The sequence below is a fragment of the Physeter macrocephalus genome, chromosome 10, assembly GCF_002837175.3.
Source record: "Physeter macrocephalus isolate SW-GA chromosome 10, ASM283717v5, whole genome shotgun sequence".
NCBI classification, from domain to species: domain Eukaryota; kingdom Metazoa; phylum Chordata; class Mammalia; order Artiodactyla; family Physeteridae; genus Physeter; species Physeter macrocephalus.
In genome coordinates, this window is record NC_041223.1 from 44904999 (window position 1) to 44923579 (window position 18581).

An 18581-nucleotide genomic window follows, 5' to 3' on the forward strand; every position below is an offset into this window, starting at 1 on the left:
AGGTACTTATGAAAAAGAACTACAATAAGAAAGCAAAGGTAATAGCCTGTAATCTGTGCTGAACTGAACACAAGATTTCTTTTATTCCTCATACGTTACTAAATTTTGTCTTTCAGGAAGATACGGCAGCTAGCCAAGGGCAATTTCAAAATCTTATCAGCTCATGTATACAGCTCAATATAATTAGAATTACTAATCCTATAAATTCCATGTATGAAAGACGAGATAGACTAAGGGTTAAATTTTTATTTAATAAGGAATTTTTATAAACTCAATATAAAATTGGATAAATAAAATAAATAGGCAAATTGTAAATTATAAAGGTCAATAATAAAAAATATTCAACTTAGGTGCTCAAAAACTGCCACACTATAAGCACTATTATATAACCATCTTTTTCTTTTTTAAAGATAGTTGTGTTGGTAAGAATATAGTGAAATGAATATCTGCACAAACTAAAGATGGGAATGTAAATTAATACACTGTTTATTCCCTTTGACTCACAATTTCACTTTTATAAATTCATACTAAGGAAGCTTTAGGTTATACAAGGATTTATGTAGCTTTGCTTATAATAATCAAAAATTGGTGAATCACTTTGCTGTATTCCTGAAATTAACACAACATTGTAAATCAACTATACCCCAATATAAAATACAAATTAAATTTTTTAAAATTTGGAAAAAAATATGATTGATGATTATTCATTTTACAGTCATGCTCTGATGTTATGCTGCCATTTTAAAAAAATGTCTGAGGGCTTCCCTGGTGGCACAGTGGTTAAGAATCCACCCGCCAATGCAGGGGACACGGGTTCAAGCCCTGGTCCGGGAAAATCCCATATGCCACGGAGTGACTAAGCCCGTGCGCCACAACTACTGAAGCCCACTCGCCAAGAGCCTGTGCTCCACAACAAGAGAAGCCACCGCAGTGAGAAGCCCACACACCACAACGAAGAGTAGCCCCCTGCTCGCTGCAACCCAACACACCCAAAAATAAATTAATTAATTTAAAAAAAATCAGCTGATTTTGACCACAGATGTATGGGTTTATTTCTAGACTTTCAATTAAATAAATAAATAAAATAAAAATTTTTTAAAGTCTGAAAAATATTTCTACAAGAATTTAAAAATATGTATTTCTAACTTTCTTTCTTGGCAATGGGACTAATTTGGGACTATATTTGCTTCTTTAAATCCTTTTATATTTGCAGATATTCTACAATCAACATGCGTTACTTTGATAATATAATGTTTCAAAAAGAGATGTTATTTAAAAATATATTTTAGAGAAAAATTAAGACCTACTGGCAAAGAAAGTACCTTAAAATAAAAAAGTATAATAAATAAAACTGTACTACAAATTCTTGTAACATCAAATAAGCATACTGAAAATAATTCTTGCCTTTAGAAAGCAGCTTTCTAAATTTCTGTGTTGCTGTTAGCTGTTGATCAGCATTATTAGAAAAAATCATCTGAACCATATCTGTGGTAATAACTTCTTCCTAAAACACAGAAAATACAATTGTTATTTAAATATTTTGCATTAGTAATTTTGCTGTATCATCTCTGTAATACTGTTGAAATATAATTTGAAATACGTTTTTGTAATATCTACCTCTGGAATGGGTACAGTGGAACTGATATCCGGATCCTGGATAGGATTTTCTAACATAGATTCATCATTTCTGGGCAAAGAGACATTTCGGCGTTTGAATAACTGTAATAAAGAGAAATAACTTAATATATTGAGCTTTCCATAAAACACTAAATTCCCATAGAATTATATTTTTCCTTTACTGAACAAAACAATAATTTTATCATTCAAAATTCTGAATATTTTAGTATTTCTTAATCATCATATCATAACAAATTTATGAGAAGTTTTGGGGCTAAATTAGCTCTTGTCCTGTAGACTGCTTCTTAATCTCAGGTCTTTTACCAATGTCTAGTAGCATAAGCAGAGTACACATTAATATTTTACAGCACTTGGAAAACCACATATGCCTATACTAAATTATGAGATGTCTAAGAAGAAAATCTTAGTTAAAAAGCAAATCTGTTATATGAGTGAGATAATGTGGTATATTAACAGAGTTGTACATTAGATTAACAAGGAATAGAGAGCAGCTCTCAGGAAAGAGGACCCTATGCTTATTAACTCAGGAGTGAATATAAAGAAAAAAAACAGAGGAGGAAAGAGATATGGTCAGGTCACTGAGAAAGATTTATAGGTACATCTCATAAATCAAAATTGATGAAAAAATCTGGTATCACATACTTTTCGATAGCTAAATAAATTCTGCTGTTCCTCAGTCTGTACACAGTTCTCTTTCTATTCATTTATTCAAGAGATTTTTCTTTTTTGAGTACCTACTGTAATATAGTAGAGACTATGTTAGCTACTACAAATAGGGGAACGACAAATAGTCATATTTCTAAAACAGGCCTTTTTCTGCTTTCTTCATTGCTAGTCCTTTTTACACATTAGTTTTAATTCATGTATGTGAGGACCATATCCTCCTAATTATTTATGAATACTTCTAAATTTAGGTATATCCTGGAATGAAAAATGTTGAGATGCATTCTTTTAATTTTTCTATTCCTTATGTCACACATATAAAGTTCAAACAGAGAAGGCTAAGAGGTCTGCCTGATAGACTATAGGAGGAACAGTATGAATAGCATAGGAAAACAATTATAATTAATGTAGGGGCAAGGGCTATGAAACTCAGAAAGCAACAAATGAATACAATTAATGTTTTTCTAGGGGCAAATTTTACAATGACAAGTGGAAGTGATCTAAATAGGCTCAAGAGTAAAAATTTCTTAGCACTGGAGCAGAAATATTAATGTAAAAGGTTTATCAATGGAACGGAAAAGCCATTCTTGTCGGTGATTAAAAATAGCACAGGATTCTGATTCGTGAATTTGCTAATATTATTACTGGAGCCTAATAAATTAAAAAATATACTTACCCATATTCAATTGCCTAAAACATTTTTTTCATTTAAAATTATCTAAAAATTAGCAGCAATAATAATACTACTTCTAAACTCGTTATATAATGTTTTTATGTTAACAGAATTAAATATTTTAAAACACCTACCTGTTCTTCCCTTTTTTGTTTTCGCAGCTGTATTCCTTCTTCTTCTCTTCGTCTACGCATCTCTTGGGGATTTAGGGCTTTATTCTTATAACTTTTCATTCTATAGTTATCTTTCCCTGGACTAGCCATGGCATCTTAAGATTAGGAGAGAAGAAAACAGATACTGATAACTCTCAAAACAACACAAGATGTTTACTCTAGGGCAATTAAATTCAGGCTAATGGATTAAATAGACCAACAAAACCCATTCTGAAAATTATGTACAAAGAATACATTTCCTCACCGCCATATCAAAATTGGAGCAAAACGACCAAATATTTTAGAACTTAACTATCAAATAAGAGATTTTGGTCTAAACACAAAGTCATTACCCTAATTTCACTGATTCTGAGATGCACTCCCCCATCCCTGGTATTTTAAACTTTCTGTAAGTGAGATGCATCTTAAAATTACTGTCAGCCAGGAACTAATCATGAAATAGTTGGGTAAGAAACTTCTAAATTACAGCTTATGGAAAGATCAAGAAATAACCAGCAATGAATTGTCTTATTTTCAATAAAATATGGTATCAGGCTTCAGTAAGCACACCTCACATATTTATTGGGGTCTGTCTTCTCTCATTTACTTAAGGCACTGCCTAAAGAACTAAAGCCACACAGGTCATGACCTGAGTTATGACTGCCTTACCAGTTTTCAGTACTAGAGTATAATTAGTTCTTTAAAATACTGAAATACTTCTACTTTTTTTTTTTTTTCAGTACACGGGCCTCTCACTGTCGTGACCTCTCCCGTTGCGGAGCACAGGCTCCGGACGCGCAGGCTCAGCGGCCATGGCTCACGGGCCCAGCCGCTCCGCAGCATGTGGGATCTTCCCGGACCGGGGCACGAACCCGTGTCCCCTGCATCGGCAGGCGGACTCTCAACCACTGTGCCACCAGGGAAGCCCACTTCTATTTTATTTTTAAGTAGTTTTATTATAAATTTTTTTAAAATTAACATTTATATAAACATTTTTATAAGTATATTTAAAATATGTATTTTATATAAATATAAAATTGTATATTTAAAATATATATTTTATATAAATATAAAATTGTATATTTGAATGTATATAATAGTTTTAGAAAAATAGTTATAAACACTTCTTAGTATTATATTAATATTTTGGTATTATTGGAAACAAATACAAAATTACTAATATTATAACCTATCCTGCATTTACACATTAAAAAAAAATCAGTCTAAAGCAGGGTTTCAATTTGAATTTAATATGAGAGATAATTAATGCCTATCTAGAATATTATTCTGATAAATTCTGATGACATACCCATGTATAGCCAGAGAGAATGCTGTAATCAATTAGCACTTATGAAGTAAACAGGAGAGAAAGAGAGATGGGCATTTATATGCCATCCCTGATATAGAAAAGCTAGATTAATGAACTGGCAAATTATATTTTAAGTAGTAAAGTACACTAAAACATAAGCATTAAATCCTGCAAGAGCACAGAAGACACAGAAACTAACTGTGCCTTACGGAGTTCTGAAAGTTTTCCCAGTTAACCTGTCTTAAAGGATGAGCAAGAATTTGCCAGGGAAGAGGATGAAAGGGGAAAAAGAAGGGAACAAGTATTTCAGACAGAGGGAATATATGTAAACACAGAATTCATGAAGAAGCCTGGCATAAACATGGAACAGTAAGAAATCAAGTGTACCTGAACAAGAGGATGCATGGGAGAAGGGGCAGGAGATAAAGCTGGAAAGGTAGGTAAGAAAACATATGCTTCCTGCAATCTGGTTAAGAAATCTGGACTTGATCCTAAGGAATAGAATTAAAGAAATTAAAGTGAAGGTTGTTTCAAGCTTTGATGATAAAGACCTAAACTAAATTAGTAGCTGTGCTGAAAAATATAGAAGACAGATTGATTCCAGAAACATTTCAGAAATTGATTCAATAAGAATTAGAGGCCAAATGAATGTAAGGAATATGTGGTAAGGAAGAAAAAGGAGTTGAGGATGACTCCATAGTTTTTAGTGTGAGCCATTTCAGTATAATGACAAAATAACCCAAAATAGGGAATACCGATAGAGGAACAGTGTGGTGGTTTTGTTTTCTTGCCTCCATGTTTTTGAGATGAAAATAATGAATTCAATTGTTTTATTTTTCATTTACATACAGCAAAAATCACTCTTTCAGTACTATGAATTTGACAAAATGCACAGGCATATAACCAACACAATAAGATACAAAACGGCTTCATAACTCCCCCCAAAATTTCCTCATGCTGCTCCTATTAGTCCTTCTCCCACTCTTAAAACCTGACAACCACTGATTTGTTTTCTACTTCCATAGATCTTCCTTTTCCTGAATTCCACATACACGAAATAATAACAGTATGTAGTCTTAATTGGCTTCTTTCACTTAGCATAGTGCATCTATAAGTCATCCATATTGTTGGCACGTATCAATAGATTATTCCTCCTTATCGTTGAGTAATATTCTATTGTACAGATATACCACAGTGTATCCATTCATTAACTGAAGGACATTTAAGTTGTTTCTAGTTTAGGGCAGTTAGGAATAAATCTGTTATAAACATTCATGTACAGGTTTTTGTGTAAAAGTAAGTTTTCATTTCTCTCGGGTAAATACCTAGGAGTAGGACTGATGAATAATACGACAAGCGTATACTTCGCATTTTATAAGAAACTGCCAAACTACAAAGTAACTATAACATTTTGCATTCCCATTAGCAACATATAAGAGTCCCTGTTACTCTGTATCCTGGCTGTACACTTGGTATTGTTAGAATTTTGTTATTGTTAATTGTAGCCATTCTAATGGTATACAGTGACTTTAATTTTAAATGTGTTAAATTTACAGTACATAGGGCACAAACAGAAGGCTTTTATTTATGGATGGTTAAAAATATGAGTCAAAACTCAGGAGAAGAGTGCTGAATGATAATCCAAGAGCATTAGAGCTATAAAAGAAAGATGCCCAAAGGAGAAATCTTAAGGATATTCACATTTCAGTGGAAAATGGAAAGAGCAAAGGAAACCAAAAATAAATAGGAGGATCAGAAGAAAGTAAGAGTCATGAAAAAGAAGGGAATTAAAAAGATAAAGGAGTATTTCAGTTGTAGTAGCACTAAAAACAGGTCACCCAATTTGTTCATTCATTGATTTATCCAGCAAATTTAAGTGCCTACAATAAGCCAAGTACCATAGGAAGGAAGCAATAGATTTGATAATTAGGTCACTGGTAAAGATATTGAGAGAAATTTCATTAGTGGTGGAGCTAAAGGTCGAATGGAATGGGCTGAAGACTTCACAAGGATTTAAAACTTTGTGCCTCTGAACTTTTATTATTAACTTTCTTAATAATAACAATGTTTAGCATTATTCTCTACTTCATATATAAAAATTCTGTCACATTAATAAAAGCTTAGGCTCTTGGAATAGAAAAACAGAGATCAGAGTTCATGACAGAGCAAACTGGGCTTCAACATTAGTTGCTGAATTACGTTCAACAGTATAAAATATCTTAGCAAAATGAAATGTTTGCAGCAATAAACCTCTTTAATATACTTACCATCTATACATTAGGCATCTTCTAGGCCACTGGCCTCTAAACTTTTTGATCACATATCCTATGTACACAAAATACGTTCGGAAATTCCATGTACACAAAATACATTTGGGAATTCATCCTCAATATGTTTATTTATATACATGTATTACTAGCTTAATAAACTATCCCATTATAAATTCACAGATAGAAAATTTTTTTAAGAAACAGAGTAGTTTTAAAAGGTAAGCAAACAGAAGTTCTAATATCTTCTCCCCACATCTGATTGAATCACCTTGTGCCTCCCAACACACACAGCAGACACTACTCCTTAATACCATCAGTCTAGGCAATGACATTAAAACCTTTCAATATAAATGTTAACCAAATAAAATCTAGCCCCAACAACTCATACATCATTTGTTCCTTTTTCTTCTGTAGTACTAACTTCTTGTCTCTTATTTAACATCCCCATCCTCACTGCAGTTGCTTCAAAGGGGATGTAAAGTTCAAAGAAAATGATCTTTAAAGGGGCCTCACCCAAGGGGATTGTTTCTTTCTCTGGATTATAGCTTAAATAACTACTGTACTTCAAAGGCTGCTGTCTCATACAAGTTATTTTAAATATAAGAAATGCTATTCAAACACTGTAAAGTTGCCAGAGGAATTATTTTTCAGTCATAAGCTATTTTTTCACTCTGCTCTTTGAAAAACTGCTGATGTTGGGCAAACAACTGGAATCCGAACTTTTTCTAATATATATTAACGGAATTTCTTGTCTCCATAAAGCCTCCATTTCTAGGGGATAGGGTGGCTGTTAGTAAAATTACAAGATCAGTACAAAGGGGAAAGTGCACCAACCAGAAGATCTAAAGGACAGACCCGTTTGTTTACCAAGAGGGAAAGTCACTTTCTTACAAAATATAAATCACTGAATGTTGTAATTAAGAGACCTCAAATCAGAAGGCTTTTTTAAAAAAAAAAAAATGTGTTCAAAAAGCCGAAGAGTTAATGCCCATGTCGTATTCTTTTGAAGTATCACTATCCCGTTTAACAGCTTTCACGTCCTTTCATCTCTTACGCATTATTGAGGAGACACGATTAAATTTTCATCTTGGAAGTGAGCTGGCCGACTATTAGACAGAAGCAACTAAGCCACGCTCGCCCGCGTCAGGACTGAGCCCTTCCTGGCACCTGCATCCAGGTGGAGGGCAGCTCGTGGAGGTAGAGGGTGCGACCTAACATGTGTAGGCCCCTGGGACCGAACCTGCCTTATTCTGGACACGGTGAAACTTCTAATAAGCTGAGCCGCGGGACAGACTGCTAAGCCCCAGAAGTGACAGGCAACGTTTGACAAGACCGTGTACCAAAAGAAGGAACTACCGAGAAACAGTGGAGCAGAGCGGCGAGAGGATGAGATCCTCTACCTGAAGCTCCTTCAGAGGACCAGCCCGGCTCTCGGAGAGGCTCAGTGCTCCCCGCGACTTCGCCTCCTCAAGAGAAAGGTCCGGCTGCCACGCCCCCGCCACCAATCTCTCCCTCTGGGGAAGCTGAGAAAATCCCGGCTTGGCCTGGTCCTGAACCCTTTGTAGGGGAAGGGGTAGATCAAAACAGTGGCCTCAGGAACTAGTAGCTCCCAAAGGGACCAAACCCGAGGCTCACCCAACCTGTCCAGTGTCACTCCTACTTACCTATTAATGTGGCACAATCGGCGCTCTGACTTTCCAGTCCCCAGCTGCGGCGTCTGCTGCGGTAACAGCTGGGTCACCACTCCGCCCCTAGCGATGAGCCTAGAGACCAAGCTCGCAACTCAAGATGGCGGCCTCCTGCGCCCCTCACCCGAGACCCCAAGGCTCGCCTCCCAGAAGCCCTTGCACGCGGCGGCGGCGGCGGCTGCGGCACTGACCAGCAGAGGAGGCGGAGAGAAGCGGGCACCTCAGCTGCACCCACCCATGGGGGAGCCGGCTCCTGCCCGGACTCCGGGATTTTAACCCGGCGCGGTTGCCGTTGCAGGAGTGTGTCCTACTGCCCTAGTCCTCCGTACCAGCTCTCAGTCTTTCATTCACCTATTCGTTGGTTTGCTCACCCATCCATCCATCCACACATTCATTTGTTCATTTTACAACGTGGTATATTGATGGAGGGCATAATCTGTGCCAGGCATTGTTTGATATTGGAGGTACAACACTGTACACAACGGATAAAAATCTTAACCTCATGGAGCTTTATTTCCTTCCTACATTCTCTGCTCATTTGTTTCAAGCGTTTCAGTTAGCTATTTATTTAAATTTTTGGATTCTGTAACATCTGTGGATTTTTGACAAAAAAGTAGTCACTGATATATGAAATAAATAACTCCAGATAAAGTACTCTAAATTATTATAACACATATATAGCCTTGTAATCCACCCTGGGGTTGAACAAGCAGTATTGAAAACAGACTGTTTTCTACATCTAGTGTTAGGCACAGAATATGCAAGTTAACACGATTCCTTCCCCGAAGAAACTCCTATTTTCCATCTCTTGTTCTTTTTGTTCTCTTTTCTGAGAAATTTTTTGGGTTATCCTACAGCTCTCCATTGATGTCTTTTTTAAAATTCTGCTATTGTATTTTTTGAATCCCAAGAGCTGTTTCATATTTTTAATTCAGGGATCAAGATAGCGTTATCTTGTAACCTTGAGGCAAGAACGTGTCTTTGTCATCCTCCATAGTTCTGAGTTTGGCACGCTGTAACATTATAAGCCCTTTATTGATAACGTAATAGACTGCTACTCAGTCAGGCCCTAGATAGTGGGTATTGTGGATTCGTGTAATGCCCTAGGACCTGCCCTCTCCTCGTAAATTAGGCGTTGGAACCTTGTTGGGAAGGTGCAAAAAGACTACGACTCCCAGAATGCACTACAACCCAGATTAGCGTGGAGCGGTGCATGCTGGGAGTCCTTTCCTTCCCTTCCGGGGAGTAGAAAAAGAGATTTGAATTCGTTCCTGGAGGCTGAAGCTTTTCGGAGTCCCTCGTTCTCTTCTCGGTTCACCGTGAGTCTCTGGGCCCTCCGAAGACGAAGCCAAGCAGAGGGCAGTGTGGCCGGCCTGTGGCCGACTCTCCAGGCCGGTAGGAAGTGACCGTTCAGCCCTGGTTCCCTGGGCCCAACGCTTTGACCCAGTTAGTATCGGGGCTGGTTTCCTGTCCTGGCCCGGGACGCTGGCATGGACCCTTGGGTGGGCTCCGGCACTTCTCGCCGGCCTCCGTACATCTCTCATCCCCTTGTGACCTAAGTGTTGAGTTGAAGCGTATCCTTCTGCGTCCAGCTGTGTCCCAGCTCGGGCAACGTAGAAACTTCTCTGCGTGTGACGTTCTTTCCACTGGGGGTTTGGGAGAATTTTCATCTAAAATCAGAGACTATGTTCACTTATCTGAAGGGAAATGGAAAAAAGGACAAAGTTGGGAGTTCTTAGAAAGCTACATTTATTTAAATGATGGGAATAGTTTCCTTATTTTTCATTTCCTGTTTGTTTTCTGAATAGTTTAAGCTGAACGGTAGTCTGTAGTAGAAAGGTTGTGACGGTGATTGCTTTTTGAAAATTACTTCTTAGCGAAATCACCTTTGTGTCAGTAGCCAGTACTTTATTTGTCCGTGAAACCCAGAAATGACTGCTGATTTAGTACAACTCGTTTTGTAGACCGAACCTCAAAGAGGTGAGATGTCTCACCTAAAATTATGAAACCTGAGATTATAATCCAGTTCTCTTTGACTCTGGAATCAGTGCTGTTTTCTATTATGCTCACTCGGCTTTTATTTTTTTGGGTGGAGAGTACAGCCTCTGGAGCGTGACTGGGTTAGCATTTTGGCTAACCATTTTCTGGCGCTGGTGACATATCTGAGCCAGGGTTTCCTCCATATAGAATGATAATATTGATGCTTGAATTGGTTTGATATATGTAAAGCTCTTTAACTGTTATTATAAAGATTTGTTTATTTACCCAATTCATTATTAATAATTTTTTTTTTTTTTTTTTTTTTTTTTTTTTTTTTTCAGTGGTATGCGGGCCTCCCTCTGCTGCGGGATCTTCCCGGACCGGGGCGCGAACCTGGTTCCCCTGCATCGGCAGGCGGACGCGCAACCACTGCGCCACCAGGGAAGCCCCATTATTAATAATTTTAAAGTTTTGTATTTAGATATATCAGTTGATAAGGTTTCTTCTCTTTGTTTTCTCTTACTTGACTTATTTTACCTGGGCAAGTTTATAAACGTTATTTTTTCTCTACCTCAGTCCAGAGACACACTTTTTGAAAATTTTTCAAAAATTATTTACTTTAATTTGCATTATTATTGCCTTTGTTTTATCGAAACCATGAACTTGAAATACAGTAGTGAAATTTTGGTTGACATTTATAAATAAATTTGTGTATTTGAGGAACAGTAAGAACATTGACAATTTCTTCATGTAAATAATCCAGTTATAAATAACAAATATAATTGCTCGAAATCATTTTACAAAATGTATTTTCTTCAACTCCTACTTTCTTTTTTTTTTTTTTTTTTTTTTTTGCGGTATGCGGGCCTCTCACTGTTGTGGCCTCTCCCGTTGCGGAGCGCAGGCTCTGCGGCCATGGCTCACGGGCCTAGCCGCTCGGCAGCATGTGGGATCTTCCCGGACCGGGGCACGAACCCGTGTCCGCTGCATCGGCAGGCGGACTCTCAACCACTGCGCCACCAGGGAAGCCCCCAACTCCTACTTTCTAACTTAAAATAATATTGTATTCTTTTCTAGTTACCTGCTGTACCATGCTATCTTGCAATATATGTGGTGAAACAGTAACCTCAGAACCAGACATGAAGGCTCACCTCCTAATTGTTCACATGGAAAATGAAGTTACATGTCCATTTTGCAAGTTGTCAGGTGTGAGTTATGATGAAATGTGTTTTCATATTGAAACTGCTCATTTTGAGCAAAATGAACTAGAAAAAAACTTTGAGAGGATTAATACAGTACAGTATGGAACTTCCAATAGCAGGAAGGACAGCACCCTACAGTGTAGAATGGAAGTTAATTCAAGTATTCATTCAGCTTGTGCATCTAATCATCCGAAAATTTCAGCTCAAGGCCCGCCTAACAATGGTATTTTAAAACATAAAGGCTTTTATTCAGAGAACTTAACTGAATCTAGAAAATTGCTGAAAAGTAAGGAAAAACAGTCTGACCGAACCAAAATTAAAGGATCAATTTATGAAGCAATGTATAGTCCTCCTGAATGTCCATTCTGTGGAAAAATAGAAGGTTGTAGTCAAGATATGGAAACTCATGTGAAAACAGAGCATGCCGATCTTTTAGACACTCCATTAGAAGGTAAAGTATTCGTTTTATATAATAAGTAAGTAGCAGTAGTCTCAGTTTAATATGTGGTGTCCCAGAAGTTGGTTTGTAAATGAGATCACTACAAATGTGTTTTCAGTTTGTTTGTAATATTGTTCATTTGCCATTATTGCAATATGAAAATACAATAATGGAAAAGAGTTTTGATGCAAATAATAAATGTTTCAGCTACATTGAAGATAGTTTTAGAAACTTTCTGAGGAGAAATACACTCAGAGTCCAGTTTGCAGAGGCCATTCTTTTATTTACCACCAGCCCAGTGGCATCTGAACTGTCTGGGACTCTGATTTTGTTACCAAGTTCTAGTTTGATTCTGTTATAATCAGAGAACAAACTTTATGGTTTAAGTTCTTTTGAATTTCTTGAAACTTGTTTTATGGCCTAAGGTATGGTATATGGTCTATCTCAGCACATATTCCATAGACACTTGGGGGAAAAATTGTTGGGTCGAGTGTTCTATATTTGTCAATTAGGGTATGTTGTTTGATCGTGTTCAGATCTTCCATGTCCTTGCTGATTTCCTGTCTAGCAGTTCTACCAGTTTTTGGAAGGGAGTTGAAGTCCCTAATTATAATTGTATATTTGTCTGTTTTTCCTTTCAGCTCTATTAGGATTTGTTTCATGTATTTTGAGGCTCTTTTATCGATGCATACACATTTAGAATCATGTATCTCTTTGATACCATTGAGTTTTTAAGAGTAATTTATATATTTTGGATGCAAGTCCTTTATCAGATAATGTGTTATGCAAATATTTTCTCCTGGTCTGAGGCTTGTCTTTTCATTCTCTTAACAGTGTCTTTCACAGTGCAGAAGTTTTACTACTTTTAATGAAGTTCAACTTACTTGATTTCTTCTTTCATGGGTTGTGCTTTTGGTGTTGTATCAAAACACTTTGCCAGAGCCAAGGTCACCTTTCCCACGTTATCTTCTATAAGTTTTATAGTTTTGAATTTTACATTTAAGTCGGATTCATTTGAGTTAATTTCTCTAAAAGGTTAAGGAGAGTGCATAGATTCATTTTTTGAAATTTAATAAATGCTGTTTTTTAGGGAAGTTTCAGGTTCACAGCAAAATTGAGTAGAAAGTACAGAGATTACCCATATACCCCCGTCCCCTTATCCTCACAACCTTCTCCATTATTCAACAACCCATACCAAGTGATACATTTGTTAAAATCAGTGAATCTACAATGACACATCAATATCGCTCAAAGTCCATAGTTTACATTAGGGTTCACTCTTGATGTTGTATATTCTACAGGTTTTGACAAATGTATAATGACATGAACCCACCATTTAGTATTTAGCATCATACAGAATAGTCACACTGCCCTAAAAATCCTCTGTGCTCCACCTATTCATCCTTTCCTCCCCCTGGCCACTGGCAACCACTGGTCTTTTTACTATCCATATTCTTGCCTTTTCCAGAAAGTCGTATAATTGGAATCATACAGTATGTAGCTTTTTCAGATTGGTTTATTTCACTAAGTAATGTACATTTAAGATTCCTCCATGTCTTTTTATGGCTTGATAGCTCATTCTTTTTTTTTAGCATTGAATAATATTCCTTTGGATGTACCACAGTTTATTTATCTGTTCACCTACTGAAGGACATCTTGGTTGCTTCCAGGTTTGGGCAATTATGAATAAAGCTGCTGTAAATGTCCATGTACCGGTTTTTGTGTGGACAGAAAGTTTCAATTCATTTGGGTAAATACAAGGGAATTCATGACTCTGGATCATATGGTAACAGTGTGTTTAGTTTTATAAGAAACTGCCAAACCTTTCCAAAGTGGTTGTACCATTTTGCATTCCCACCAGCAGGGAATGAGAGTTCCTCTTGCTCACATCCTTGCCAGCATTTTGTGTTGTCAGTGGTCCAGATTTTGGTCATTCTAACATATGTGTCATGTTATCTTGTTTTAATTTGCAGTTCCCTAATAACATAATAACATTTTCTGTACCCAGTATCAGCCAGGTCTTGGTCTTGTAGAGGTACCATTTCTTCTGTCTTGGGCGTGCTCCCAACTAGGGCATTTGATCCCAGCGTTCTGCTTTTTTGCTGAATGCTTGAATTCTGCACGTCACCACGCAGTTTGGAGGGTACTGAGAATCCAGCCCCCAAAGTCCATATCTGAACTGGCCTCTACTTACCATTTGAATTTTCCTTTTTACTTTTCTTTCCTTGTTTTGACTATGGAGCTAAATGTTTATTATTAATATTTTCTTTTACTGTAAGAGGTTTGTGCTTATGCTCAGGCTTTCATCTTGACCCTAGAAGTAGAAAAATTGCTTTAAATCCAACTACAGAGAGCTTTTACTTATTTAATAAAGTTAGTGGGTAGTAGAGTCTTTGACTTGGGGTGAAAAATTTTAAGGTGTTAAAAATCAAACCAACTAAATTATATCTCTAATACAGATTGTAATCAACCACTCTATGACTGCCCTATGTGTGGGCTCATCTGTACAAATTACCATATTCTCCAAGAACATGTTGACTTGCATTTGGAAGAAAGCAGCTTTGGACACGGTATGCCTATATGCTTAAAGATAAGAATGTCATGATTTAATTTCTACTTCCTAGGATACTATCTACTTTTTAGATTAGTGTTATAGAGGGAAAAAAAACCCACACTGGTTAAAAATAAATCTGTCCCTTAAAAAATTCTAATACTGCTTCAACTTTTTTAAGAAGTTTTTTCACAGAAAAGTTATAAAGGATGAACTATCGTGACCAACAACTGAACTAGGGGTGTGAATCCAGGGTTTTGACTTAGAACATCAGTATTTAGAAGATAGTGAAATATTGTACAATTTAAAAAATCTTTTTGATTTATAAGTTGAGGCCATTCTTTCAGCAGCTGAAAGTAGTTGAATTTAGCATCTTGTCAGTAAAAATTGTTTATGAACTCGGAAGCTGCCATATGGCACATATAATTTTAAAAAGAATATGAACTATGAGACTTAAAAGTTTTTCAAGTGCATTTTCAGATACTCTTCTAGTTTCTTTATTACCACCTACTAGTTTTATAAGAGAGTCTAAAGTTTTCCTCTGTCCCCTATTTTTTTCAATAGTGGCATTGATTAAGTAATCATGAGGGTGCCTTAGAAGTGGAAAGATCCTATATGATTTTCACAATTCCATTGAAACAAAATGTAATGTAGACCTAAAGAGAAACCAGTTGTGTTCTACTGGATTTCAGTTTCTTAAGGTACATCGATATCTCCTGTTAATGCAGGGGTTTTTAGTGTTCATTATCAATGATCCTAGTACCACTTAGTGATGTCCAGGGACAGCATTACCTGCTCACTCAGCCTAATACAAAGATGAGAATTACTGGAGTAAAGATGGAACAGTTCTCTACTGTGGTGGTTCTTTACTAATTACTGTGGAAGCATAAATCTCTGAAGTTGAGAGTCTAATAGTTCTTACTTTGTTTATGATAAGCTTTGTATGGGTACATAAATTATTCTGTAAGCTTGTAGTGGGTGATGAGAGAAAGATATGGTCTGAGTGAATCACTGTTGATAGCTTCAGAAGTATGCTAAGAATCAGTTTTGAATTGCATATTTCTACCAGTGGAAGTAGGGACCAATTAGGAAGGTGTAGCAGAGCCTGAGAGATTTGAAAGGAAAGAAAGAATATTCAAATACATAATTAAACCATCAAATTGGGAGGTCAAGGAGATGCTGGCCAGAAGACACTCACTAATGGATCTGTGGGACACTGGGTAGAGAGGAAAAAGGGCAAGATGTTCCATAGTTATACTATTTGCTTGGGGGTCAGGCTGTAATTAAGTTACGATCGAATATCTGTACTTTGCAAACTTATATTTTTATCCTCTTTATTATTTCCTTTTCCCCCCTCTAGTATTTCTTTTAAAAACCAATCTGCCTTATTTGTGTTAATGAGGGGCACTACTCAAGGGTGCTACTTAATTTCTCTAAGTTCTGGTTTCCTTAGTAGATAATAATACCTAACTTCCTAAGGTTGTTTTGAGGATCCAAATGAGATAATTAATGAGAAGTGCCTGTCACAGCCTAAACACTCAGCGAGTATTAGCGATTTAAGTGGAGGTTATACCGTTACAGAAGTAGTTCAAGTTCTGCTAGATTTGTTCTCAGTGTTTCTGTGACATCATAGTCATGAATAAATGGCAAAATAATAGCATTTACTCCTTTTAAAAAATATGTATTAACATAACTGAGCCTTTATTTCCGTAGTTATTTTATTCTAAACATTAAAAATGTATAATAGGTATGGATAGAGTCCAGTGTTCTAGAGATCTAGAATTTGCTCAACAGCTTCAACAAGAAGAAGACAGAAAGAGGAGATCTGAAGAATCAAGACAGGAAATGGAAGAATTTCAGAACCTGCAGGTACAAAGATTAATAGCAATTATGTTATGTTGGTTTGGTTAGAGTTCTTATTTTTCAAACATGCTATCAAGCCTTCAGCCTATTATTTTTGTCTTTATTATACAAAATATTTTTTTACATATATTTTTTATAGTTCATAACAGCCACCATTTATAAGTATTCATTCTGGTCATGTACTAGGGTGAGCACTTCATATAAAGTATCTTAAAATCTTCACTGCTCCATGAAGTTATTTTAGACTTTTTTTTTTTAACAGCAGATGAAGAAATGGAGACACAAAGTACTTAAGTAGCTTAAGTAGCTTGCTCAGGGTTTGGCAGTATTAAATGGTAAAGCCTGGATATAAACCTATGTCGATGGGGAAAATTAGGAAATTGAGACTCAGAATTCTAAGTGTTTGTATAGGTACTTAAAACAGAAACTTAGAATTAATGTCTCCTGAGTCTTAAATTCTTTTAGTGATTGCAATTCAGGCATTTAGAAAGAACCATTTTTAATGGAAAATGCTTTTTGATGATGTTTGAGACTTCATTTTTTTTAGGTGAGTGGTGGTATCTGTTGAACTAAACTGGTAACATCTATTATATTTTTAATGCATTAAAAATTTTAACAGCTTTTTCTACTTTTTTCAGACCTAATTTGCTGTAGACTATGATGTCATCTGTGCTAATAATGCTCATAGAGATTTTAAGTGTTCTTTTTCTATGTGCTAATAGGGTAATGTATGAGTAAAAAGGGTTTATGATTGAATAGGTTTGAAAGTGTCCAGTTAAACAGTTTTGTGTACTTGGGGTCTTCTCAAAGCCTTTAATATACTAATATGCATTGTACATATCATAATCTTCCTGAACTTATTTGACCTCTGACTTTTTTTTCTCCAGTATCTTAGACATGGCTATTCTTCCTTTGGAATATCTAATTTAGGCTATTTTTCTCATTCATGATTCATTTATTTGCAAAATTATTTTCCCACCAGGATTCGGAGGAGAAAAGAAAGTTGGCTTTTCCTAAGTCTTCTTTGCCTTATATAATTTTGAAACATTTATCAATACAAAAAGTTTTCAGTGTTTAAGGGAGTTTATTATGTAAGTTTGCAGGTTACTTGTTCAGATCTCAGAAATGTTTTCCATAGGGGCTGTTTTAACATATTGTCAGGGTGCAAAAGCATAGTTCATTCACTACATAGAATGAATACCTGAATGAATTATGGATTAAGTAGGCCTTTGTAGGCTAGCCTAGGAACCAAATAACAAGTAGTGACAGGTTGTCTTGAAAAAATCAGCAGTGTGGTCAGGACTCATCTGCCTTTCACAGTACCATTAGTATGAAGACAGGATTCTCTACTTTCCCTACTACAAGGAAAACAAGTCTCTTGCCATGATGGTTGTTTGTAGAGAAAGGCTATTATTAACTTAGGGATTTTTTTGTGTGTGATTTATTTTTCATGAAAATCTTTAAGTTGACTTGTATAAAAGTCTATAAACCAGAATGTTTCAAAATATATTTCCAGATATAAAAAATAGTGGGAAGTTTCCATCCTCATTAATGTAAAGGGACATAAAAATTAAGTCATTTGTTTTTATGTTCAATAGAGACAGTATGGTTTAAATAATTCTGGAGGGTACAAACAACAGCAGCTACGAAATATGGAGATAGAAGTAAATAGGGGAAGAATGCATCCATCTGAATTTCATAGAAGAAAAGCTGATATGATGGAATCACTAGCTATTGGTATTGATGATGGAAAAACAAAAACTTCTGGTGAGTATTTAAACATCCAAATCATGGTTTTAATATTCCATACATCACTGAAGTAATAATCAGAATTATTTGAATTTTGCTTAATTTTCATAACCCATAGTTTATATAGTTTTAGGTGAGACTGTGTGTTCAAGTAATTTTTTGTTTGTTTTAAAACTCCTGAACTTTTATTTTTACAGTAAATAATTCACTTAAATTTAATTCATTTTTATATTGTGTTAGTTTATTTGACATTTGAAAACAAACCTTTTAGAAAAGTTTTTAAGTGCTTACTATGTTCTAGACAATTGCTGTCTAGTAGAATGTGAGCCACATAAATAATTTTAAATTTCCAGTAGTCACATTAGAAAAAATAAAAAGGACTAGGTGAAATTAATTTTAATATT

The 18581-nt window shown here is 35.9% G+C and overlaps 2 protein-coding genes across 9 annotated transcripts in view; one reads left to right on the forward strand and one right to left on the reverse strand.

Annotated features, from left to right (window-relative positions):
- KPNA5 (karyopherin subunit alpha 5) overlaps positions 1–8558 on the reverse strand; it is a 44017-nt gene extending 35459 nt beyond the window's left edge. For 2 of the 3 annotated variants that reach the window (XM_007119770.3, XM_007119769.4), the window contains exons 1-4: positions 8370–8558; positions 3109–3242; positions 1618–1719; positions 1405–1504 (exon numbers count right to left, since the gene is read on the reverse strand). In XM_007119770.3, the coding sequence (XP_007119832.1) occupies positions 1405–1504; positions 1618–1719; positions 3109–3237 (331 nt within the window). In that variant the 5' untranslated portion in view covers positions 3238–3242; positions 8370–8558. Of the gene's footprint in view, positions 1–1404; positions 1505–1617; positions 1720–3108; positions 3243–8105; positions 8166–8369 lie in introns of those variants that run through there. The other variant, XM_028494518.2, reaches the window with a different exon arrangement.
- A 1101-nt stretch (positions 8559–9659) lies between these two features.
- The window catches only part of ZUP1 (zinc finger containing ubiquitin peptidase 1), a 44176-nt gene continuing 35254 nt past the window's right edge, over positions 9660–18581 (forward strand). For 3 of the 6 annotated variants that reach the window (XR_008618367.1, XM_007119775.4, XM_007119773.4), the window contains exons 1-5: positions 9737–9839; positions 11451–12026; positions 14474–14584; positions 16313–16434; positions 18027–18195. Coding sequence is in view for 5 of the 6 variants with exons in the window: in XM_007119775.4 (XP_007119837.1) it covers positions 11465–12026; positions 14474–14584; positions 16313–16434; positions 18027–18195 (964 nt within the window). In the remaining variant the exon portion in view is untranslated. The other 3 variants (XM_007119778.4, XM_007119777.4, XM_028494520.2) reach the window with 3 other exon arrangements.